The 22,906-nt window shown below is 37.6% G+C and overlaps 1 protein-coding gene across 1 annotated transcript in view; it reads left to right on the top strand.

The window, feature by feature from the left end:
• FANCM (FA complementation group M) overlaps positions 1 to 22,906 on the top strand; it is an 82,983-nt gene that overhangs the window by 35,974 nt on the left and 24,103 nt on the right. Inside the window, exons 10-14 of the mRNA XM_084884864.1 lie at positions 2,160 to 2,366; positions 3,695 to 3,908; positions 7,832 to 7,989; positions 9,545 to 9,700; positions 20,985 to 22,848. Coding sequence (XP_084740990.1) covers positions 2,160 to 2,366; positions 3,695 to 3,908; positions 7,832 to 7,989; positions 9,545 to 9,700; positions 20,985 to 22,848 — 2,599 coding nt within the window. The remainder of the gene's footprint in view (positions 1 to 2,159; positions 2,367 to 3,694; positions 3,909 to 7,831; positions 7,990 to 9,544; positions 9,701 to 20,984; positions 22,849 to 22,906) is intronic.

The following is a 22,906-nucleotide window of genomic DNA, read 5'->3' as shown; positions in this document are numbered from 1 at the left end:
CTCTTCCCTTACCTCCTCCCCCCCCCCCATTTTCCTCATTTATAGGTGTACGATTTTATTCCAGTCTCTTCCTGCACCCCCCACACCCCTTTCCCCCTGATAATTATCAGTCCACTCCCTTTCTTTGCCCCTGATTCTATTATATTCACCAGTTTATTCTGTTCCTCAGATTTTTAGTTCACTTGATTTTTAATTTCACTTGATATATATGTATTTGTTGATCATAATTTTTATGTTTTTTTTTCTTCTTCCTCTTCTTAAAGAATACCTTTAAGTTATTTCATATAATACTGGTTTGGTGGTGATGAACTCCTTTAGCTTTTTCTTATCTGTGAAGCTCTTTATCTGCCCTTCAATTCTGAATGATAACTTTGCTGTGTAGAGTAATCTTGGTTGTAGGTTCTCGCTATTCATCACTTTGAATATTTTTTGTCATTCCTGTCTGGCCTGCATAGTTTCTGTTGAGAAATCAACTGACAATTGTATGGGTTATAGGTAACTAACTGTTTTTTTCTTGCTGCTTTTAATATTCTATCTTTGTCTTTTGCCTTTGGTATTTTAATTATGATGTGTCTTGGTATGGTACTCTTTGGATTCCTTTTGTTTGGATTCTGTGTGCTTTCTGTACTAGTAAGTCTATTTATTTTACCAGGTGGGGGAAGTTTTCTGTCACTATCTCTTCAAATAGTTTTCAGTATTTTTCTCTCTTTTTCTGGCACCCCCATAATTTTGATGTTGATATGCTTGACGTCGTCCCAGAGGTTTCTTACACTATCTTTAACTTTCTGGATTCTCTTCTCTTCTTGCTTCTCCAGAGAAGTGTTCTTTGCCTCTTTGTATTCCAAATCTTTGACTTGATTCTTGCATTCCTCTAGTCTGCTGTTGGGTCTCTGTATAATATTTTTATTTCAGTCAGTGTATGTTTAATTTCTAGTTGGATTAATTTCTTTTTCATATCCTCAAGGGTCTTGTTAAATTTATCGGCCTTTTCTAGGAAATTCTTGAAAAACCTTATAACAGTGGTATTGAACTCTATATCTAGTCTTTTGTTCTCCATTTCTTTCATTTGAGATCTGTTTTTTTGTCTCCCCATTTTCGCTGCTTCCCTGAGTTGGTAGGGTGACTTTGTGTGTTTGGTGTCTTATATGGATCTGTGGGTCAGCCTCCCCAGTTACCTGAGGTAGACACTCTTGGTGCTCCCCTTTGTGGACTGTGTGTACAACCTTGTTGTAGTTAAGTCTTGATTGTTGTTGGTATCACTGGGAGGAATTGACCTCCAGGCCAGTTGGCTGTGAGTATCAGCTGTGTCTAAGGCAGGATACCTTCTGTATTGGAGATAGTCTTATAGGATCAGACTTGCAAAATTGCAAAAGCTTCTGTGCTCAGCTTGGATGAGGCGAAGTCTCAGGGCTGAGCCTACAGTCTTGGCTTCCAGTCAGTCCTGGCCTTGTGTGCATGCGTCATACCTCTGCCTTTTGCAGCTCCCCTAAGTTTCCGCTTGACAGTCCAGATTCCCCCTGCAAGAGTGTGGGTTCCCTAAGGGCTCTCCAGCAATTGGGTTGGGTCTCTGTATAATATTTTTAATCCCAGTGCAGTTGTAACTGGGATTCAGTGTAGTCAGGAGCTTTTGACTCCTTCCGCTATTGAGAGACCGTGTCAACCTCCACAGTCAGACTTCTCTGTGCTCACTCACTCACTCGCATACAGGCACCTCTAGACCCTGCCCACTGTGGCTTCTGGCTCCCCTGAGTCTCCCAGTCTCTGAGTCTCTGTGAGCTTTTCTCTACAATCCACCCATATGAGCCTGGGTTCATTGGGTTTCGGCTGGAGTTGGGGTTCAGTGCAGTTGGAACTGGGGTTCAGTGTGGTCAGGGGCTTCCTTTCCCCTTCCACCAGCCAGTAACCCAGCCGCCTTTTCTCTCTGTGCACATGTCTCCCTACCTCAACACTTTGCAGCTCCCCTGATCCTTGAGTCTCTCTCCTTTCTAGTTGTAGATTTTTCCACTCAGCCAGCTTTCCTGTGGTTTTGGATGATGTCCGTTCTGTCTTTTAGTTGTTATTTTGAAATTGTTGTGCAAGGTGGCAGCTTAGGTGCTTACCTAGGCCTCCATCTTGGTTTCTCTCGAATCTAATTATTTTTAAATCATTTTTTATTTTAGGTAGTGAAACAGTTTCGTAGTGGTGGTTATAATACATTGGTTTCTACTTGTGTTGGTGAAGAAGGTTTGGATATAGGAGAAGTTGATCTGATAGTATGTTTTGATGCCCAGAAGAGCCCAATTCGTCTTATACAACGAATGGGGAGGACTGGCCGTAAACGTCAAGGCAGGATTGTTGTTATCCTTGCTGAAGGACGAGAAGAACGTGTAAGTAGACTTTTGGAAACATGATTTGTAAATGAAATTTGAGAAATACAGCTTAAATACACATAACAATCTGTTAAGATTCAAAGTCCAAACAACCTGTACGTAATTGGTCAATTTCTCCCCCTCTTTGTATTACATTCTGACTGTTCTTTATTTCTAATTAATAGAACTAATTAATTAGTAGAATTAATTAATAGAATTAACTAATTAATCTCAATGTTTCTCTTTTTCCCTCTTCCCCTCTCCTCCTTCCCTTCCACTTTCTTTGGAAATAAATGGGGGGAAAATATAAAAAAGAGGTTTAAAAAATCGGTAAGGATAAAAAAAATAAATTAAAAATAAATAAATTAAAAAAAAAAACAATTTACACTTATATATATACTAGAGCCCCAATGCACAAAATTCGTGCATGGGGGTGGGGTGTATGTCCCACAACCCAGCCTGCACCCTCTCCAATCTGGGACATCCCTCTCATAGTCCAGGACTGCTGACTCCCAACTACTCACCTGCCTGCCTGCCTGCCTGCTTCTAACTGCTTCTGCCTGATAACCCTATAAACGCTCTCCTGCCAGTTTAATCGACACCTAACTGCTCCCCTCCTAGCTTAATTATCCTCAACTGCCCTCCCCTGCAGGCCTGGTCTCCCTCAACTGCCCTCCCTTGCAGGCCTGGTCCCTCCCAACTGCCCTCCCTTGCTGGCCTGATTGCCCACAACTGCCCTCCCCTGTAGGCCATCTTGTGATAGCCATCTTGTGTCCACATGGGGGTGGTCATCTTGTGTGTTGGAGTGATGGTCAATTTGTGTATCCTCTTTATTATATAGGATATGAGCCTTATTCAGAAACAGCAAGATATTAAATAAAATATAAATTTCCTTTGTGAAATATAGTTAAAGATTAAATTTATAATAGTTTGATATGATTTTCATCAATATTTAATTGAACAGGTTTCAAATTCAAGACAACAGATATTCTATTCTCTAAGTATTTAAGTAGATCAGAGTTTTGCTGCTTAGAATAAACCCAAACTAATATAGTAATTTCTTCTAATGGCTAGTTATTGTAGAAATCATGTAATTTGCCGAAACCGGTTTGGCTCAGTGGATAGAGCGTCGGCCTGTGGACTCAAGGGTCCTGAGTTCGATTCCGGTCAAGGGCATGTACCTTGGTTGCGGGCACATCCCCGGATGTTTCTCTCTCATTGATGTTTCTAGCTCTCTATCCCTCTCCCTTCCTCTCTGTAAAAAATCAATAAAATATATTAAAAAAAAAAAAAAAGAAATCATGTAATTTGACATGTGTTTTTTTTTCGTTTTGTTTTTTTTTCAGACTTATAATCAAAGTCAATCCAACAAAAAAAGTATTTATAAAGCTATTTCAGGTAACAGGCAGGTCCTTCATTTTTATCAAGCAAGTCCACGAATGGTTCCTGATGGAATAAATCCAGAATTACATAAAATGTTCATCACACATGATGTCTATGAACCAGAGAAGCCTTCTCGGAACTTGCAGCGAAAGTCATCCGTTGTTTCCTATAGGAATGGTAAATAAAAAATTTTGCATTTTAAACATACATAGTTTTCAGTTAGCAGATTATATATTCATATATTTTTATTTGAGAAATTCAACATACATTCTAGGATGTTAAGGGTGTTCTCTAGAAAGGATGTGTGGTCAAGGGAAAGAAGCATTGGCAATACAGAGTGATTGAAACTCAGTTCTGGGAAAATTAAAAATATCCTACCAACCCAGATAATCTTTTTTACAGAATGTAGAAAGGAAAAAACCAGTTTTATTTTGAATAAGCATTAAACCAGTTATGATATGCATTGGAGGCCAAATACCAAGATTAATAAAAGACAGAAAGAAATTCTACCCTGTTCATTCCCTGAGACACTTAAAATCCTTTACGTTCATTTTCTCAAGACAGTAACATGTCCTCATATAAGAGGAGGGCATTGCCTGGCCAGTCTGGCTCAGTGGTTGAACATGGACCCATGAACCAAAAAGTCACCAGATTGATTCTGTTAGGGCACATGCCCCAGTTGTGGGCTCAATCCCCAATAGGGGGCATGCACATGTTTCTATCTTTATCCCTCTTCCTTCCTCTCCCAAAAACATATCTTTAAAAAAGAGGAGAGCACTATTTGCTATACATTCTTTCATACTTCATCCCAAATTCATCTGGTAATAGAGGTAGCCATTTGTGTTCCTTTTTGGCTTTATACAAAGAAATAATAAAACTTTTCTCTATGACAAGCAGATGGTGACAACTTAGAGAAAGGTGCCTAAGCTAAACTCCCATGCTAACTGGGAGACATTGATATTTACATTTCAAAGAGATAGCTCCTAGACCCCTAAGTATAACATTTTTGGCCTTGGTCCCTGAGGTTCAGTTGGTTGGGCATCATCCCAGCACTGCAAAGTTTCCAGTTGCTCCATTGAGCAGGAGGCAGCTGATCTGTTTGTCTCCTTATTTCCTTTCTCTCTCGGGGAAAAAAAAAAAATCAATAGAAATATTTTTAAAAAGAAAAAGTAAACATTTCTGGTTGAAAAGCTGGCTAGAGGCTTGCTTAGCCTTTACAAAGATTCACATATACCCCAACGGGTTGAATAAATGATTTACAAACATTTAGGTGTCTCTGGAATTGCTCTAAAAAATGGAGAGAGTCATTTTTCCCTTCTGTAAAGGAGAAAGTATTTTTTTTCTTTTTAAAATTGTGAAGTTAGACCAAGTTATTGGTGATACTGAATCAGTGAGAAACATGCTGTGGCTGGTCTCAGGGAGCTTAGTTAGTAATAAAAGTGTTGCTAGCCTAAAAACTGCAGAGATTTTTGTGACATCAAGATAATACCTTGAAATATTAGCACTATGACAAAATGAGAAGCTAAAAAGGTTTTCTTTTGAATTTTAATCTTTAAAGAGGCTTTTAAGGAATCATAAGATTATATAATTTTAAAATTTGGAAGGAACTTTGGGGATCATTTGTTCCAATTACCTGCTAAAGTAGGAATGCTTTCTCCAACTTCTTGTTAAAGGAATATTCGGCCTCAACTTGAATATCTGTGTTAAAGGAAATTGTATTTTAATCCTCACCCGAGGATATTTTTCCCTATTTATTTATTTATTTATTTTTTAGAGAGAGAGGAAGTGAGGTGGTGGGGCGGGAGAGAAACATCAATGTGAGAGACATGTTGATTGGCTGCCTCATGCACTTACCACACACCCGGAACAGGGCCAGGGATGAAGCCTGCAACCAAGTTATGTGCCCTTGATCAGTCCTTGATTGAATGCTCTACCAACTGAACCAAACCGGCTAGAACTGTATTTTTAATTTTTGTTATTTTTTTTTTTTTAATGAGGGTTCATTCCATTGTTGAACAGCCTAAATAGAAGAAAGTTCCTTATGTTGAAAAATCTGTCTTTGTACCTTGTTCAAAGGTACAAAAAAAGGACCTTTTTTTTCCTAGTCATCTGCTTTGGATTCATTAAATTTTTTAATGTTTTTTCCCTTAATGTTTTTTGGATATGGCTATTAAACCTAATACAAATCCACTTATCAGGAATATATTTTTCATTTTACAAGACTGCTAGATTTTTATTGAAATGAAAAGATGGTATGTATTTTGAATTCTCTTGAACTTATTAAACTAATAATAGCATCAAACTTGATTAGGTTGGCATAACTTATTCTTGTATTTTTATAAATGTTAATTTATTTATATATATATTTAAAATTGTTTCTAAAATGCTAATTGGAATGGATGGCAAATTTTGTTAGTAACATTTTTTTCCTAATATTTTTAAATTTTATTGATTAGAGAGAGTAAGAGAGAGAAACATAGATTGTTTTTCCACTTATTTGTGTATTTACTGGTTGATTCTTGTATGTGCCCTGACCAGGGATCAAATCTACAACCTTGACATATTGGGATGACATTCTAATCAACTTTTTTTTTTTAGTGTTGTTTATTTATTTAAAATTTTTTCTCATTATGCATTGGTTTTGGATGTACAGCTTAATGGTTAGATTATTAATATAAGCCTAAACAACCAAATGACTGGTCGACCGGTCGCTATGATGCACACTGACCACCAGGGAGCAGGCACTCAACACAGGAGCTGCCCTCTGGTGGTGCCCTCCTACAGTGGGAGCACCACATAATGACTGACAGGCACCAAGTACTGGGCTCACAGCTGGCGAGCGCAGCTGCTGATGCACAAGCCTCTCCTGCCTCCATGGCAGCTACTGAGCTGCGGCAGCAGTCAGTGCAGTGGGTATCAGGCCAAAAACAGCAGTCTGATACCCTGGGTCCTGGATTGCGAGAGGATAAGGGCCAGGCCGAGGGACCCCATCAGTGCATGAATCCAGGCTTCTAGTCATCTATATATTAGTAAAATTCTAATACCTGTCATTTTTTAAAAATTGAGATATTAGCTTATGTTCATTTTTCTGTACTTTTTCCCCATTTTCCCTGAGTTTTCGAGTGTTAGTGATTCATCTTGCCAAGATTGTATGTATAAATGTATTGTCCTACATATTAGAATATAATTCATGTGGTCTTAGAGGAATTTACTTAAAGTGACTAGGAAAGTTGAATACCTTCCTATTTCAAAAGTCTAGAGGTTCATATTGTTAGATCTAAAAGGGACCTGAATCGCTTCTCGGCCTTTTGGCTAAGATCAAGTGCACTTATGTCAAATCACTTATATTTTATAAAAGCTTATTATACTATTTGGGAGTAGTTAAGACAGAAGTTTTCTATTTCCTAATTCTGTAGTCTTTCTAATTTTTTTCTTCCCTCCTCTGTATTTGGCCAGAATTTCTGCTTTATACTGTTTATCCTTTCCAGCATCGCAATTAATTTTCCTATATAGAGATTATGGAAATCAAAAAGGGTTAATTTATTCTGTTGTGTTTTTTTTTTTTTAAGAATATTATTACGTTATTTTCTTAAAGCAGTAGATCTTTTCTACCACCCTTTTACTTTGTCCCACAATCCCAATGTAAGGCCATCTAAAAACCCTTTATTGTTTTGGGGTCTCCCCCCCCCCCCCCCCACAAGCTTCAGATAACCTTTCTAATAACATTATGGTGGAATCATGATACTGGTTTCTATTTGTATATTATCCGACCGTTTCGTGCCAGGTCTTATACAACAAAATGGAGCAAGTTTCAAAAGAAGACAGGTATGAGTCTAGCTATCTAGCTCTGTTCGGTTAATTAAGTCATTAGCAAAGGTTAGCTCCTGGACCCCTAGACAGAAGGATGAAATAATTCTTTCAAAGAAGTGAAAGAAGTGTAGGAGATACGTAGAAGTATGAAGTGATAACTAGTGTGGTTATAGGAAGAATATTATTTTTAATGAGTAGTCAGTGTTTTTAGCAGAAACGAGTAGACAGAGAGTTTTGTATACAGTATTTTGTGTTTGGCAGATTTTTTAAACCTCTTTTCAATTTTATAGGATCAAGACAAAGTAATTCAAAGAAGGATTGGTTCTTATCAGAAGAAGAATTTAAATTATGGGACAGACTTTATAGATTAAGAGACAGTGATGAAATTAAGGAAATAACATTGCCTCAAGTTCAGTTTCTGTCTTTTCAAAATGAGGATAATGGATCAGTAAGTGAAACATGTTTTCCAATGTCTTTTATAGTGATTATGCAGTAGCTTTGGGAGTAAGGAGAATGTTCATGATCAGAATCATAAAAATTTAAGAATATAAATAGTTATTAAAGTCTGAGTTTATAAAACTTGAATTTTCTTATATTCTTTATTGTGTATATATATGACCATAATATATTTACATAAGTTCTGCCTTTTCTTTTAAAAAATATTTTTATTGACTTCAGAGAGGAAGGGAGATGGAGGGAGAGAAACATCAATGATAAGAGAGAATCGTCGATTGGCTGCCTCTTGCACTGAGCACTGGGCACTGAGCCCGTAACCCAGGCGTGTACCCCGACCAGGAATTAAACTGTGACCTCCTGACACTCAACATTGAGCTACACTGGCTGGGCTGTTCTGCCTTTTCTTTATTACTTTATGCCATGAACATTTCTGTATAGGCAAAGTTTACATGATTATGTTACTCTGCAGTATACCATATTTTGACTGTTTTCCTGTTGTATTTTAGAATTCTTTTTTTAAATGTATGAGAGAGAGAGAGAGAGAGAGAGAGAGAGAGAGAGAGAGAGAGAGAGAGAGAGAGGAGAGAGAGAGAAACATCAACTCGTTCCACTTATTTATGTATTTATTGGTTGATTCTTGTATGTGCCCTGCCCTGACTGGGGATCAAACCCACAACATTGGGGTATTGGAAAGATGCTTTAATCAACTGATCTACCCAGCCAGGGCTAGAATTTTTTTCAATAAACATAAAATTATACTATCATGAGCATCTGTGTACAAAATGGTTTTTATTTTCAGATTTGAAATTATAGTAAAACTTTTATTTTGATGTTATGATATATTTTGTTTTAAGAACAAATTTTTAGTAAACTTAATGAAAGCCAAGGGAATTTCTCACAGATTTCTTATGTACCCCAAAAGCTGGAACAACCACCTCAGGAAAGATTCCTTTTAGAAGATATATAGTGCTTGAAAAATATGGCTATTCAGGAATTTAAAAAAAAAATTCTTTATTGTTTAAAAATAGGGAATGCTTCATGAATTTGCATGTCATCCTTGCGCAGGGGCCATGCTAATCTCCTCTGTATTGTTCCCGTTTCAGTATATGTGCTGCCGAAGTGAGCACCAGGATTTGTATTTTTTATTCACTAACTGGAAAAGTGAGGATTGGTAGCAGGCACGAAGAATTAGGATTAGTATCACTGAGAGATTATGAATGCCTTGTTATTAGATTATTGGATATAAATAGTAGTTTTGAAACCACACATTTTTCTTAAATATTACTCAACATGGGATCTACATAAACAGGAATATGGTCCACTAGTAACTCATGTAATATTTATTTTAAAAATGTATTTAAAGGTCAGCTTTGCACTTTATCAAATTTTTTTCTGAGATTTTAGTTGAAAATATCAACATGAGTTTATACTATTTATGCATTAAATTTATTTTAAAAATCAGCTTGTCAAATCTAAGTGTTTATTTTATTTTATTTATTTATTTATTTATTTTTTTATCACTTTTACTATTTTAAAAATGAATCAAGACTCAAGAACCAACCATTGGAATTCGTCAACTCTCTCTATCTGAATGGAGGCTATGGCAAGATCATCCTTTTCCTACATATCAAGTTGACCACTCAGATCGATGCCATCATTTTATAAGCATTATGCAAATGATAGAAGGAATGAGACATGAAGAGGTAGGTTTTTTCATAAATTAAAAAAAAATATATTGATTTCAGAAAGGAAGGGAGAGAGAGAGAAAGAGAGAAACATCAATGACAATAGAGAATCATTGATTGGCTGCCTACTGGGGGGTCCACCTGGGCCTGTGCCCTGACCAGAAATCGAACCCTGACTTCCTGGTTCAGATATTGATGCGCAGCCACTGAGCCACGCCGTCTGGCGAGGTCGGTTTTTATTGTAGTTTTCTCTTGCTGGTATGATGTGAAACTAGAATATTTAATCTTTATTCTCCTTAATTTGAAGTCATTATTATAAGAAACAAGTATTGCCTTGGCCATTGTGGCTCAGTTGGTTGAGCATCATCCCATGCACTGGACGGTCAGTAGCTCGATTCCTGGTTAGGGCATATGCCCAGGTTGCGGGTTTGGACCCTGCTCAGGAGGCAAAACAATTGATGTGTCTCTATCTCTATATCTTTCTCTTGCCCATTCCCCCTTCTTCCCTCTCTTTCGCTCTTGCTCTTCCTTTCTCTCTCCCTCTCTCAAATCAATTTAAAAAATAAGAAATTAGTATTTATTATAAATGATAATTGGAATATTTTGTTTTTCTATATAGTTACTTGTGATCTCAATAAGGAAGCAGTTTTCTTCCACAGAAGTAGAATTAATTAGAGGAATATCTGTAAATATTGATAGACCAGAGTAAACTTTAAAAAAATCTTTGTTGTTGAAAATATTACATATGTTCCCTTTCCCCCCATTGACCTCTTCTAGCCTACCTCCACCCAGGTCTTTACCATCCTATAGTCTGTGTCCATGGGTTTGCATATATACATACAAGTTCTTAGGTTGATCTCTTGCCCCCCACCCTCCCCTTCCTTCTCTCTGAGGTTTGATGGTCTGTTCCATGCTTCTATGTTTTATAAATATTTTTCTTTGTTCAGATCATTTGTATTTGAAGCACACTTGCCACCATTTTTTAAAAAGCTCTGCAGCATTCCCCAGCCATTCACATATTCATCTTGACCTGGACAGTCCATTTCTCTGCATCATCTACAGAAACTTCAGTCCTTTAATATGAAATGTTCTCCCTTTTTTTGACTTTTAATTCAAACTAGCCACACCCAGCACGCTGACTCACCTGCCTCTTTCCTCCTTGCATGTCTACTCCCTTAATTATTGAGGCCTCAGGACTCAGCATCAAATACTCTTAGAAATAAAGCCTTGGGACTGATTAACACAGAGACAGAATTTTAGTCAAAATAGAGATAATATCTAGGCCTCAGTTGTATTTCTGCTACAGGCCCCGAAAAGCAGCAAAACCAGATGAAGTGACTCCATGGCTGACTTCAGGACTAGGTACAGTGATCAGTGACTCCTACCCTAGAGACCATGGCTAGTTCCCGTCATCATCATGATTAATGATGTTTCCCCTATATAACCCATTGCCTGGAAACATTGCGGAGCTCACCTAACTCAGGATGGGGCTCCTTCCTAAAAATAAACCCTTATGTCTTCGCTGCAAATCCCTGTTAGTGTTTATTGGGCTTTGGTGTTCACAGGCAAACGAACCCCTTTAGTCCAGTAATGATACTGGGCACAAAGGTTCCATTACTGCCTGTCTCCACTATGCCAGTAAGCAGATACAAGGTTGAATCTTTTATGAGCATTTATTTATTCTAATTGTCAGTTGCAGAGAGTAGCAGGTATGCCACCTTAAAAAACTGCTCTAACATCTCCCGCCAGTTGGCTCATTTTATAGGGATAGGAAGAAAAGCTACGTGCAGTGGGGAGGGTGTAGCAGGATGAGGGCTACAGAGTATGTAGTCATTGTCCCCACCTCCAGAATCTTGAAGTCCAATGACAAGGTAGTTAATCTTTTAACCAGGGCAAACAGCTTATCCCATCTTTGGAATCGGAAAATGGACAGCATTCTTGGGATACACTCCCAGAGTGGGGGTAAGTTTCCAAACACAGCACTCCGGTCAGGGTCCACTTTCTTTGATCAAGACAGAGCAGGCATGATTAATAATATCTGTGAGCATTACTAGTGCCTCACCATTCCTCCTCACCTCCACCCCATCAATAACATATGCTAGCACAGAAGATTTTAATAGGAACAAGATCCTTTCAACCATTCTTTGCTTTAGGCTTTTAACATTGTTACTTGTAATGGTCATTTAGAATTGGCATGTGGATGGCCACATCTTATCCAAGGTATGCACATATAAGGAAATTAATCCTAAACTTCCCATTTGCATCACTTTGATTTTTTTGCCATTATTGTAATAATGTTTTAAGACATAATAAAATTTAATCATCTTTTTTTTTAAATATCTTTATTGATTTCAGAGAGGAAGGAAAGGGAGAGACTGAAATATCAATGATGAGAGAGAATTATTGGTTGGCTTCCTCCTGCACACCCTCTACTGGGGACTGAGCCTGAAACCCAGGCAAGTGCCCTTGACCAGAATCAAACTCTGGGCCATTCTGTTTGCAGGCCGACACTTTATCCTCTGAGCCAAACTGGCAAGGGCAGCTGTTGCTGTTTTCAATTAAATGTAATCTGTAGAGCTATTCTTCTCAAGTAAATTAACTTTAATCAATATTGTAATATATTAATTTCAACTTAATTAAAATTAGTTGAAATTTCTTGTCAGGAAGAGGGAGCTATCCTTTGTATGGAAGAACCAAGAAACAAGCAGCATGTAATATCTATAATAATAAAAGCATAATATGCTAATTAGACCGCATGTCCTTTAGGACAAAGTCACGGCTGCCAGGCCCATGCAGGAATTTTCGTGCATCGGGCCTCCAGTAGTTTATATGACCCTGGGTTGGGAAAGGGGATCTAGTTTCTTGCTTTTGGATCTCGTTCAACTTTATTAAACTATGTTGTCTCAAGTGTGATTTTAAAAGTCAATGAAAATTAGAGCAGTTACATTGGCAGTAGAAGTAAAATTTTATAAACCCTGTATTTCTTCATAGGAATTTTCCCATTGAGAAACAAAAAGTCTGAAAAACCTAAATACAAGCCTGGGAGTCCATCATTTTGGATTTTTCCCCCATTTTTTTAAATTGAGGTATTATATGTGTACCTATCTTACCATTGATATGTCTCTTCCCCCTCCCCCCCCTCCACTGCCAACCCATACATGCCCTCACCCCCCCCCCCCCCCGTGTTTTATCTCTATTGGTTATGCTTATATGCATGCATATAAGTCCTTCAGTTGATCTTTTATCTCCACCACCTCTCCCTAGCCTTCCCACTGTAATTAGACAGTTTATTTGATGCTTTACTGACTCTGTATCTATCTTTTTGTTCATCAGTTTATAATGTTCTTTATTACCCACAAATGAGTGAGATCATGGTGGTATTTTTCTTTCATTGACTGGCTTATTTCACTTAGCATAATGTTCTCCAGTTCCATCCAGATTGCTGCAAATGGTAAGAATTCCTTCTTTTTATGGAAGTATAGTATTCCATTGTATAGATGTACCATGGTTTTCTGATCCATTCATCTGCTGACAGCCTCCTAGGCTGTTTCCAAATTCTGGCTATTGTAGATTGTGCTGCTATGAACATAGGGGTGCATCTATCCTTTCTGATTGGTGTTTCTAGTTTCTTAGAATTTATTCCTAGGAGTGGGATTCCTAGGTCAAATGGAAGTTCCATTTTTAGTTTTTTGAGGAAACTCCATACTGTTCTTCACAGTGGCTGCACCAGGCTGCATTTCTACCAGCAGTGCACATCCTCAATTTATTTCTTCTTGATGGATTGCTCCCTTTAGTATTATGAAGTGTACTTCCTTATCTCTTTTTATTTCCTTCACTTTGAGATCTAATTTGTCAGATATCAGTATTGCTACCCCAGCTTTTCCTTCATTTCCATTCGCCTGGAAAACCTTTTTCCATCCCTTCATCCTCAGTCGGTGTGCGTCTTTTTTTTCTGAGGTGGGATTCTTGTAGACAGCACATATATGGGTCTTGTTTTCTTATCCAATCCGTTACCCTGTGTCTTTTGATTGGGGCATTTAATCCATTTACATTTAAAGTTATTGATAGGTACTTGTTTGTTGCCATTTTTTTCTTTACTTCTGTGTTCCTTCTTCACTTCCTATATTCTTTTTTTTACAGTGGACCCTTTAACATTTCTTGCATTGCTGGTTTAGTAGTGATAAATTCCCTTAGTCCTTTTTTTGTCTGTGATTGAAGATTGAAGCTCCTGATTTCACCTTCAATTTTGATTGATAGCCTTGCTGGGTATAGTATTCTTGGATTCAGACCCTTCCTTTGCATGTCTTTGTATGATTCATTTTATTCCCTTCTGGCTTGATGAGTCTCTGTTGAGAAATCAGTTGTTAGTCTGACGGGGGTTCCTTTGTATGTAACTTTCTGTCTCTCTCTCTGGCTGCTTTTAAGATCCTTACTTTGTTGTTGGTTTTTGCCAATTTAATTATAATGTGCCTTGGTGTCAGTCTTTCGGGGTTCATTTTGCTTGGGACTCTGAGAACTTCTTGGATTTGTGTTTTTTTCTAACCTATATCAGGGAAGTTTTCTGTCATTATTTCTTCAAACAGGTTTTCTAGTCCTTGCTCAGTTTCCTCTCCTTCTGGAACCCCAGTTATGCGGATGCTGTTTTGTTTCATGTTGTCCCACAGTTCTCTTAGGCTCTCCTCCTGCTTTTTAATTTTTTTTCCTCTAGAAGGTGCTCTAATTGGGTATTTTTCCCCACCTTGTCTTTTAGCTCACTGATACGGTCCTCTGCTTCTCCTAGTCTACTCTTGATGCTTTCTATTGAGTTCTTTACAGCAGCAATGTCATTTTTAATTTCTTCTTGGTTCTTCTTCATTTCCTCTTGGTTCTTAATCATATTGTCAAATTTGTCTCTCATTCTTTTCAGCCACCTTATGACCATTTCTCTGAATTCTTTCTCTGACATGTTGTTAGCCTCTATTTCATTTACTTTCTTTTCTGGTGATGCCTGCTTTTCTTTCATATGCAAGCTGTTTCTTTGTCTCCCCGTGGTCTCTCTTCATTGAATATCTTGTTATGTAGTTTTCTCTCTCCTGCGTTGATTTAAAGGCACAAAATAAACACAACCATGTACAAAACACAAGGCACTGAACAGAAATGAATTCGCGCTATTGATAACGCGCAATAAAGGTGACCATTAGAGAAAGGCAAATTAGGGGATAAGAGAGGAAGTAGAAGAGGAAAAAGAAAAAGAAAAAAGGAATGCCAAATGTAATTGGGAAAAGGAAAAAAAAGTAAGAGAAAAGGAAGAAACTAAGAAAGAAAAAGGGAACAACCTATATATGGGAAGAAAGCTCCAATAGAACAGCCTCTAATCCCAGTAAATGCCAGTAACAAGTACCTGGAGATTAATACAAACTACAAACAACAACTAATATCAAGCAAGGCGGGGGGAAAAACAGAAGCAAAAAGCAAAAACAAAGCAAACAAAAAAAAACAACAAAAAGAATAAGTAAATCAATCTCACAAAAAAGCATCAAATATCGATATAATCAACATTCAAGCAAACAACAACAAAAGGACAGAGAGAAAAACAATTTTTTTTGCATAGTTAAGACAGAGAAGAGAGAGATGTGTATGGACTTGGAGCAGGGGTTTGGAAATTAGATACAGAAGTAGGGTGAAATTTTAACGGGGTAAACAGAAAGAATAGGGAAAATCTAATGCAGGAAAAGGGTAAGAAAAACATGACATCAAAAGAGGAAAAGTTAGGAAGAGAGTGATGGCATAAAGGTAGAGTTTAAATAGAGTAAAATTATGCAAAAGGAAAGATAAAAATAGAATGTAGAACACTAATCCCAAAGTAAAATAAAGAGAAAATAAAATGACACTTTTAAAAAAAAAAAAACCGGTAAAATAGTAGTAGTAATAATACTGGTTGAAAATAAAAGTGTAATAATTACAAAGTTAAAATCAAGTGAGGAAAAAAGAAAAAAATAGTTTCTTAAGTAAAAGATGAGAAAAATGGGAAAAAAATGTTCAGTAGTGAAGGTCATTCACTTCCTCTATTGTTCTTTTTTTAATATTCTATTGATTTTTTACAGAGAGGAAGGGAGAGGGATATAGAGTTAGCAATATTGATGAGAGAGAAACATCGATCAGCTGCCTCCTGCACACCTCCTATTGGGGATGTGCCCGCAACCAAGTTACATGCCCTTCACCGGAATTGAACCTGGGACCCTTCAATCTGCAGGCCGACGTTCTATCCACTGAGCCAAACTGATCAGGGCTTCCTCTATTGTTCTTATTGGCAAGCCTATTTCCTGCTCTGGACAGTTATGACGTTCCCTGCATTTCACTGCTTCTCAGTGTTTAAGCCAGTCCTGATTTTTAAGCAGAGGGTGTCTTATTTTCTTGTATTCCTTTATTTTTGTTTACACAAGAGTCAATTTGTGATTCATCCCCCAAGTGGCAGTGTTTTTGGATTGACCTCCGAGTCTTTATGGCCTCTCTAGCCTGTGCTTAATCCTGCTTTTCATGTGGCATTCAATACCGGTTTGTGGGAGTGGGCTTCCCCACTGTCACACCCCACTCTGATCCCCAGCTTCCAGAAAACCAACTTTCCCCTGAAGTCTCCCAGGGTTTCCCCAACTGGGTGATCTTATGTATTGGGTTTAGTAATTGGAAGCAAGGATTTGAAGAGGAAAAAACGCAATTGTGCGAACAGCAGGTCTGCATGTAAGTCTGCACAGTCCTTCTTTGCCCCTTCTGTCTAAGCAGCCTGCACTCTCCTGGAATTCTTAGGCTGTCCTTTTGTGTCAGATCAAAATGGGTTGCTTTTTAGAGATCCCTTCTGTTAGCATCTCTGAGGACCCCCTTTCACATTCACAGTTCACGCCAGTCCCAACAGCCACGGATTTTTCTAGGCACAGAATTCCCTGGTCCTCCAGCTCCCGCAGTGCATGCATTTCTCTCTCCCTCCAGTACCAGAGACCTCACCTTATCCCAGGCGAAACCTGACCTTTCCGTGGTGGAGTGTAGAGCTCCTCTGAATCCGTGTGTTTGCTCCAATTGGGGACCGGTGTTGTGGGGCTCGCAGCTGTTGGGTCGGAGCCTCAGTTGTAGATTTTCAGGCTTCCAGTAAGATCTACTTTCCCCTTTAAGATGGCGCGGCCTCCGCGTCCGAGCCCATAGCTCTGTGAGGAGACCCGGCAGCAGTGGGGGCTGCCTGGTCAGGGGAACCTCGTTTGCAGTCCCCCACCTTCTCCTGGAGTCTCGTTGTCCCTTAACTTACCAACAAATACTCCCAGTGCGACCTTCAGCTGTTCTTTTTTCTCTGGGACAAGGCTCTGGACCTGTCTGTCTATTCTGCTGCCATTTTTTTCCTCCCATTATTTTGGATTTTATCCATGGCACCCACATTTTGTCTTTGACCAGTCAAATTTATTGCATTTGATAGTCCTCTATTGACCAGAGTAAATCTTAAAACATGTAATGATTTATTAAACTTTGTAATTTAGGATTTTTGTTAGATGAGATTGAAATACTGCCTATGACATAGATCATTTGGCATACCTCTTATATCCTGGTGGTAGTTTAGAGAATTGTTGATTCCTTGAGAAGGTTCTTGATTATTATTCTTTGAGAGGGTCGGAATCATGAACCTTTTCAAGAGTGAAATCTAAAATGCCTGGGTTAGAATCCAAACACTACCTCTTACTAATTGTGCATTTGTAAGACAGCCTTTTTATGCTTCAGATTCATCTATAAAATGGGGATATTGTGGTCTTTTTTTTTAATAAATCTTTATTGTTCATATTATTACAAATGTTCCTCATTTTCCCCCCCTCCATCAGGTTCCCACTCCACCCTCTGCCCTTTCCCCACCCCCCATTGTCCTCATCCATAGGTGCACAGTTTATGTTCAGTCTCTTCCCACCACCCCCCTCCCTTTTCCCCGAAAATCTTCAGTTCACTCCCCTTCCATACCTCTGATTCTATTATATTCACCAGTTAATATTGTTCATCAGATTTTTTTAATTCCCTTGGTTTTTAGATTCACTTGTTGATAGTTACGTATTTGTTGTTCATAATTTTTATCTTTATTTTCTTCCTCTTCCTAAAGAACCCCTTTCAGCAATTCATATAATTCTGATTTGGCAGTGATGAACTCCTTTAGCTTTTTTTTATTGGTGAAGCTCTTTATTTGGCCTTCGATTCTGAGTGATAGCTTTGCTGGGTAGATTATTTTTGGCTGTAGGTTTTTGCTATTCATCACCTTGAATATTTCTTGCCATTCCTGTCTGGCCTGCATGATTTCTGTTGAGAAATCAGCTGACAATCATATGGGTGCTCCTTTATAGGTAACTACCTGCTTTTCTCTTGCTGCTTTTAATATTCTCTCTTTGTCTTTTGCTCTTGGAATTTTAATTATGATGTGTCTTGGTGTGGTTCTCTTTGGATTCCTTTTGTTTGAGGTTCCGTGCGCTTCCTAGACTTGTAAGTCTAATTTTTTTACCAGGTGGGGAAAGAGTCTCAGTGTCACTATTTCTTTCAGTATGTTTTCGGTATCTTGCTCTCTCTCTTCTTCTGGGACCCCCATAATTCTGATGTTGGTTTGCTTGAAGTTGTCCCAGAGGTTTCTTACATTATCTTCAACTTTCTGGATTCTCTTGTCTTCTTGCTTCTGCGGAGGAGTGTCCTCTGGCTCTTTATGTTCCAAATCTTTGACTTGATTCTTGTGATCTTCCCTTCTGTTTTTAGGACTCTGTATAATATTTTTTATTTCAGACAATGTATTCTTTATTTCTTGTTGATCCCTTATTATTTCTAGTTGATCTCTTTTCATATCCTCATAGGTCTCATTTATTTTATCGGCCTTTTCTAGGAAATTCTTGAAAATCTTATAAGCGTGGTTTTGAACTCTATATCCAGTAACTTTTTGTCCTCCATTTCTTTTGTTTGTGATCTGTTTCCTTGTCTCGGCATTTTCGCAGCTTCCCTGAGTTGGTAGCCTTAAAAGTCTCTGTGTTCAGCCTGGATATGACGGAGTTTCAGGGTGGAACCTACAGCCTTGGCTTCTGACAGCCCTGCCCTATGAGGCTCCTGAGTCTCAGTGTTCCTCATTGTCCTTTGGTACTCGATGCAAGCACCTCTGAGAGAAAGGTGCCCTTGAGTTTTGCCAGCTACCAAGCAGCCTAGGCTCTCCGCCAATGAGCCTGGAACTGGGGTTCAGTTCAATTGGAAGTGGGGTTGGAAGTGGGGTTCAGAGCAGTCTGGAGCTTTTATCTCCTTCCTGCTAGGGCAATCCAGTGGCAGAGTCAACCGTCCATTCTCTGCGCACAGTTTGCGCACCTCTGGGACTGCCTTTCGCCGCTCCTCTGAGGTTCCGCCTTACAACCCAGGCTCCCTCTGTATGAACCTGGGTCTCCAGGCTCTGACCTAGAACTGGGGTTCAGTGCTGTAAGAACTGGGGTTCAGCACAGTCCGGAGCTTTTTTCTCCTTCCTGCTAGGGAACACCAGCCAGGCACTCAGCCTCCTCTTCTCCGGCTCCGTCCTCTCTGCGCGCGTGCAACGTGTCTCCGTACCTTAGGCTTTTACAGCTCCTCTGCTCTTCCTTCTGGTTTTCTCCTTGCTTCTCGTTGTAGAATTTCCAGTCAGTCGACTTTCCTGTAGTTCTGGGTAATGTCCATTTTTATTTTAGTTGTATTTTATTGAAATTGTTGTGTGAGGCTGCAGTTAGGTGTTTACCTATGCCGCCATCTTCTAAAATGGGGATATTGTTAATGACTTCTTTACATGGTTGTTGTAGGATTAAAAGACTTGATATGTATAAACCATTTAGAACAGTAAGTGGCACATAATAAGTACTCAGTAGCTTGTAGTTGCTCTTTTTATTATTAGTTATTATTCATGAATAGTATATGTAAATAAAGGAATTAGTTGTGAATACCAGCAAAACCTGTGTCATAAAATTAACATATATTTATTCAGTGTCCTCTATATGTCATGTTCTGTTCCTAGCCTTGCGGCTACATCAGGGATGAAGCTAGATAAAATATTTTGTCAGCCCTGGCCAGTGTGGCTCGGTGGGTTTAGTGTCAAGCCCTGTACCAAAGGTTCATGGGTTGGATTCCCAGTCAGGGCATATGCTCAGGTTTTGGGCTTAATCCATAGTAGGGGGGTGTGCAGGAGACAGCTAATTGATATTTCTAGCATCTATGATTCTCTCTCTTTCTCCTTCTTCCCTTTCTCTCTAAAATTAATAAAGACATTTAAAAAGATATTATGTCAGTGGAGAGCATATGCACTACCAGAGAGACAAACATTCTCACATTAATATTTATTATATTTATTCAAAAAGTGGAGTGTTAATTGCTTAAGTCCCTGAGTAGTAGAGTAATCATTATTAAAGTAGCCTTCATGGGGAAGAGGGAAGGATGAACCAGGAGTGATAGGGATTCATTTTAAACGTAAAGATAATTATGACTTAGAAATTCACTATAAGACTTCTTGGTTGGGAAATTTCTTAAAAAATACACATATGTGGAATCTAATGAACAAAATAAACTGATGAGCAAAATAGATCCAGAACCATAGAAGCATGGAATTGACTGAAGATTCTCAGAGGGAAGGCAGAGATGTTGGTTGCGTGGGGAGAGATTAACCAAAAAACTTGTATGCATAGCCCATGGACACAGACAATAGTGTGGTGAAGGCTTGGGGAGGGTGGAGAGGGTGAATGGAGAGAAAAAGGGTGACATCTGTAATACTTTCAATAATAAAGATAAATAAAAAAAATAAAACTGGAAATAAAACAGTCTATTCTAGCCTATAGTACACATATAAGTATCATTTCAAATGTTCTAAAAGGTGTTCTTAGTTTACCTTCAAAAGGAGAGTAATTTCGCATACAGATGTGTGCTTTATATTTATATATATTAATTTCTTAAGTATGTATTTTTTAAGAAATTAGAATAATTGTTCAATTAAATGTTAGGAGTGTAAACACTTAGTGTTTATAACCTTTATTTTATGCATTCATTAAATTTGTTGTTTCTACAAATAGTTATAATGGGTCTTCCCCATCTATTATATTAAGTACTGGGGAAACAAAAATATTAATGGATTAAAGAAATTTATGATAATTTCACAGTTGTTCCATTTGTAATTTAATTTAATTTATCAGAATACTTTTTAAGGTATAAGAAAATCATTTGAATAATATCGTTTGGAAAATATTTTAACTTAGAGTAAAACTCACCTCAGAATTGTTTTTTTGTTTTGTTTTGTTTTCTTGTGACTTTTTCATTTTCTTTATAGGGAGAATGCAGCTATGAATTGGAAATTAAACCTTATTTACAAATGGAAGATGTTAGCTCAACATTTAGTGCTCCCAGGAACAAATCTAATCTTTTTGCCAATGGCAACTTTACTAGTAACAAGAAAAATTCATTTACAAGGAATATAAATGAAGGCAATTTATTCTCAATGACAGAGTCTGATGAAGAATGTGCTGAAATTTTTAAACCTACTAAAATTGTCTCTCTTAAGAGAAAAGCTTCTAAAAAACTGAAAAAAGATCAGCCTAAAAAAGAAAATAATGATGTTGTTATGGATTCTTTGGATACCGATGGCAACTTTACTGGTGAAAATATTTTTCAGGTAGACCTAAATGATAAAAGGGCATTAGATATAGAGGAAGTTCCTGCTACATGTGCTATCAATGAAAATGTTGTTAATCAGCCATGTAGATTATTAACAGAATGTCAGATTACAAATAAATATACTAATTCATTTACTGGAAGTTTTTTAGATTCTGGTTATAACAGTTTCAGTGATGAGAAATCTGTTGCATCTCGCTTATTTCTTCCATTTGAGGAAGAGCTTGTTATAGCTAGAACAGATGACCAATTTTATAATTGTTATTCACTTACAAAAGAGGTACTAGTTAATGTAGAGAGATTTTTATCTCATTCTCCTCCACCTCTCAGTGGACTCTCAAATTTGGAACATGAAATTACTAAGGGTTCTGCACTTGAAAATTTGCTTTACCAACCCTGCACAGAGAATTTACAAAACAATACACCTGCCTGTTTGACATCACATTCAACTATCAGTTCTCAACAGAATTTAGAATTGAGTTCACTTAAATTTATTAATCATCCTTCTGAAAAAAGTTGCCTTTATAGTACAACTAATGATAAGATTGTTGATGAGCCCAGCTTCTGTGACTATGATAATAAAGATGTTGAAAATGAAACTTTAGTAACCAACAATCATACTCAAATAAACAAAGGTCCTCCACAATACTTAGTTGAAGAAAACAATTGTGGTATTGATAACAATGGGCTTCAAGTATTGTTCACAGATCAAGATGAGAGTTTACCACTATTTGAAGAAGATAATACAGAATTTAATGATATGAGCTGTTCTCACTCAAATAATGAATGCAAATCTTTACATGTGTCAGACAAAACTTGTATAAACAAAATGGCACTGGTTTCTCAGTTCTTAATTTCTGATGAACTTTTGTTAGACAATAATTCTGAACCCCAAGATCAAATTATCTATGATACTAATAGTAAGTCTCATGAAGATTTGACAGGTACACATGAGGAAAAACTGAAGAGTGATGAATATGTTCTTGACTGCTCTAAGGATTTATTTTCTGTTACCTTTGATTTAGGATTTTGTATTCCAGATTCTGATGATGAAATATTAGAACATGCATCAAATACAAATAAGAATAAAACTTTAAATGATCTACCTAGAAGATGTTTAGATATCAAGGAGAAAAGTGATGCAAATTATGTTTCAAATCAAGCAGTAATAACAAAAAATCATGTTGATAGTAGCAGAAGAGCCATTACTGAAGATAAGCAGAGTCCAACTTCCTCATGTTTTCCATTGAGTGTAGCAAAAAATAAACAGCTTATGTTGCCTGATTATTCTCAGTTTTCTTTGCCAGTAGGGGAAAAAGTTATGAGTACACCTCTTTCTGAATCAAGCCCATTGAACTCTAAAAAGAGAAAGGAAATGCTTCGGACAGTAGATTCTAATAAGGTAAATTCACAAAGTTTCAAAGAAACATTAAACTCAACTTTTGATGATTCAGGACTTTTTATAGAAAAGATTAAAAACTGGGAACAAATCAATTTACATCAATCCTGTCATTCTGCTAGAGGTAAGACTTCGTCTTTCTAGAATAAATTATTCTAGATAAACTTCTGTAATTTTTCAAA

The sequence above is a fragment of the Pipistrellus hanaki genome (genome assembly GCF_964339955.1).
Source record: "Pipistrellus hanaki genome assembly, chromosome: 1".
NCBI classification, from domain to species: Eukaryota; Metazoa; Chordata; class Mammalia; order Chiroptera; family Vespertilionidae; genus Pipistrellus; species Pipistrellus hanaki.
The sequence above is the reverse complement of the archived record's forward strand: the minus strand, read 5'-3'. Positions and strand labels throughout refer to the sequence as shown.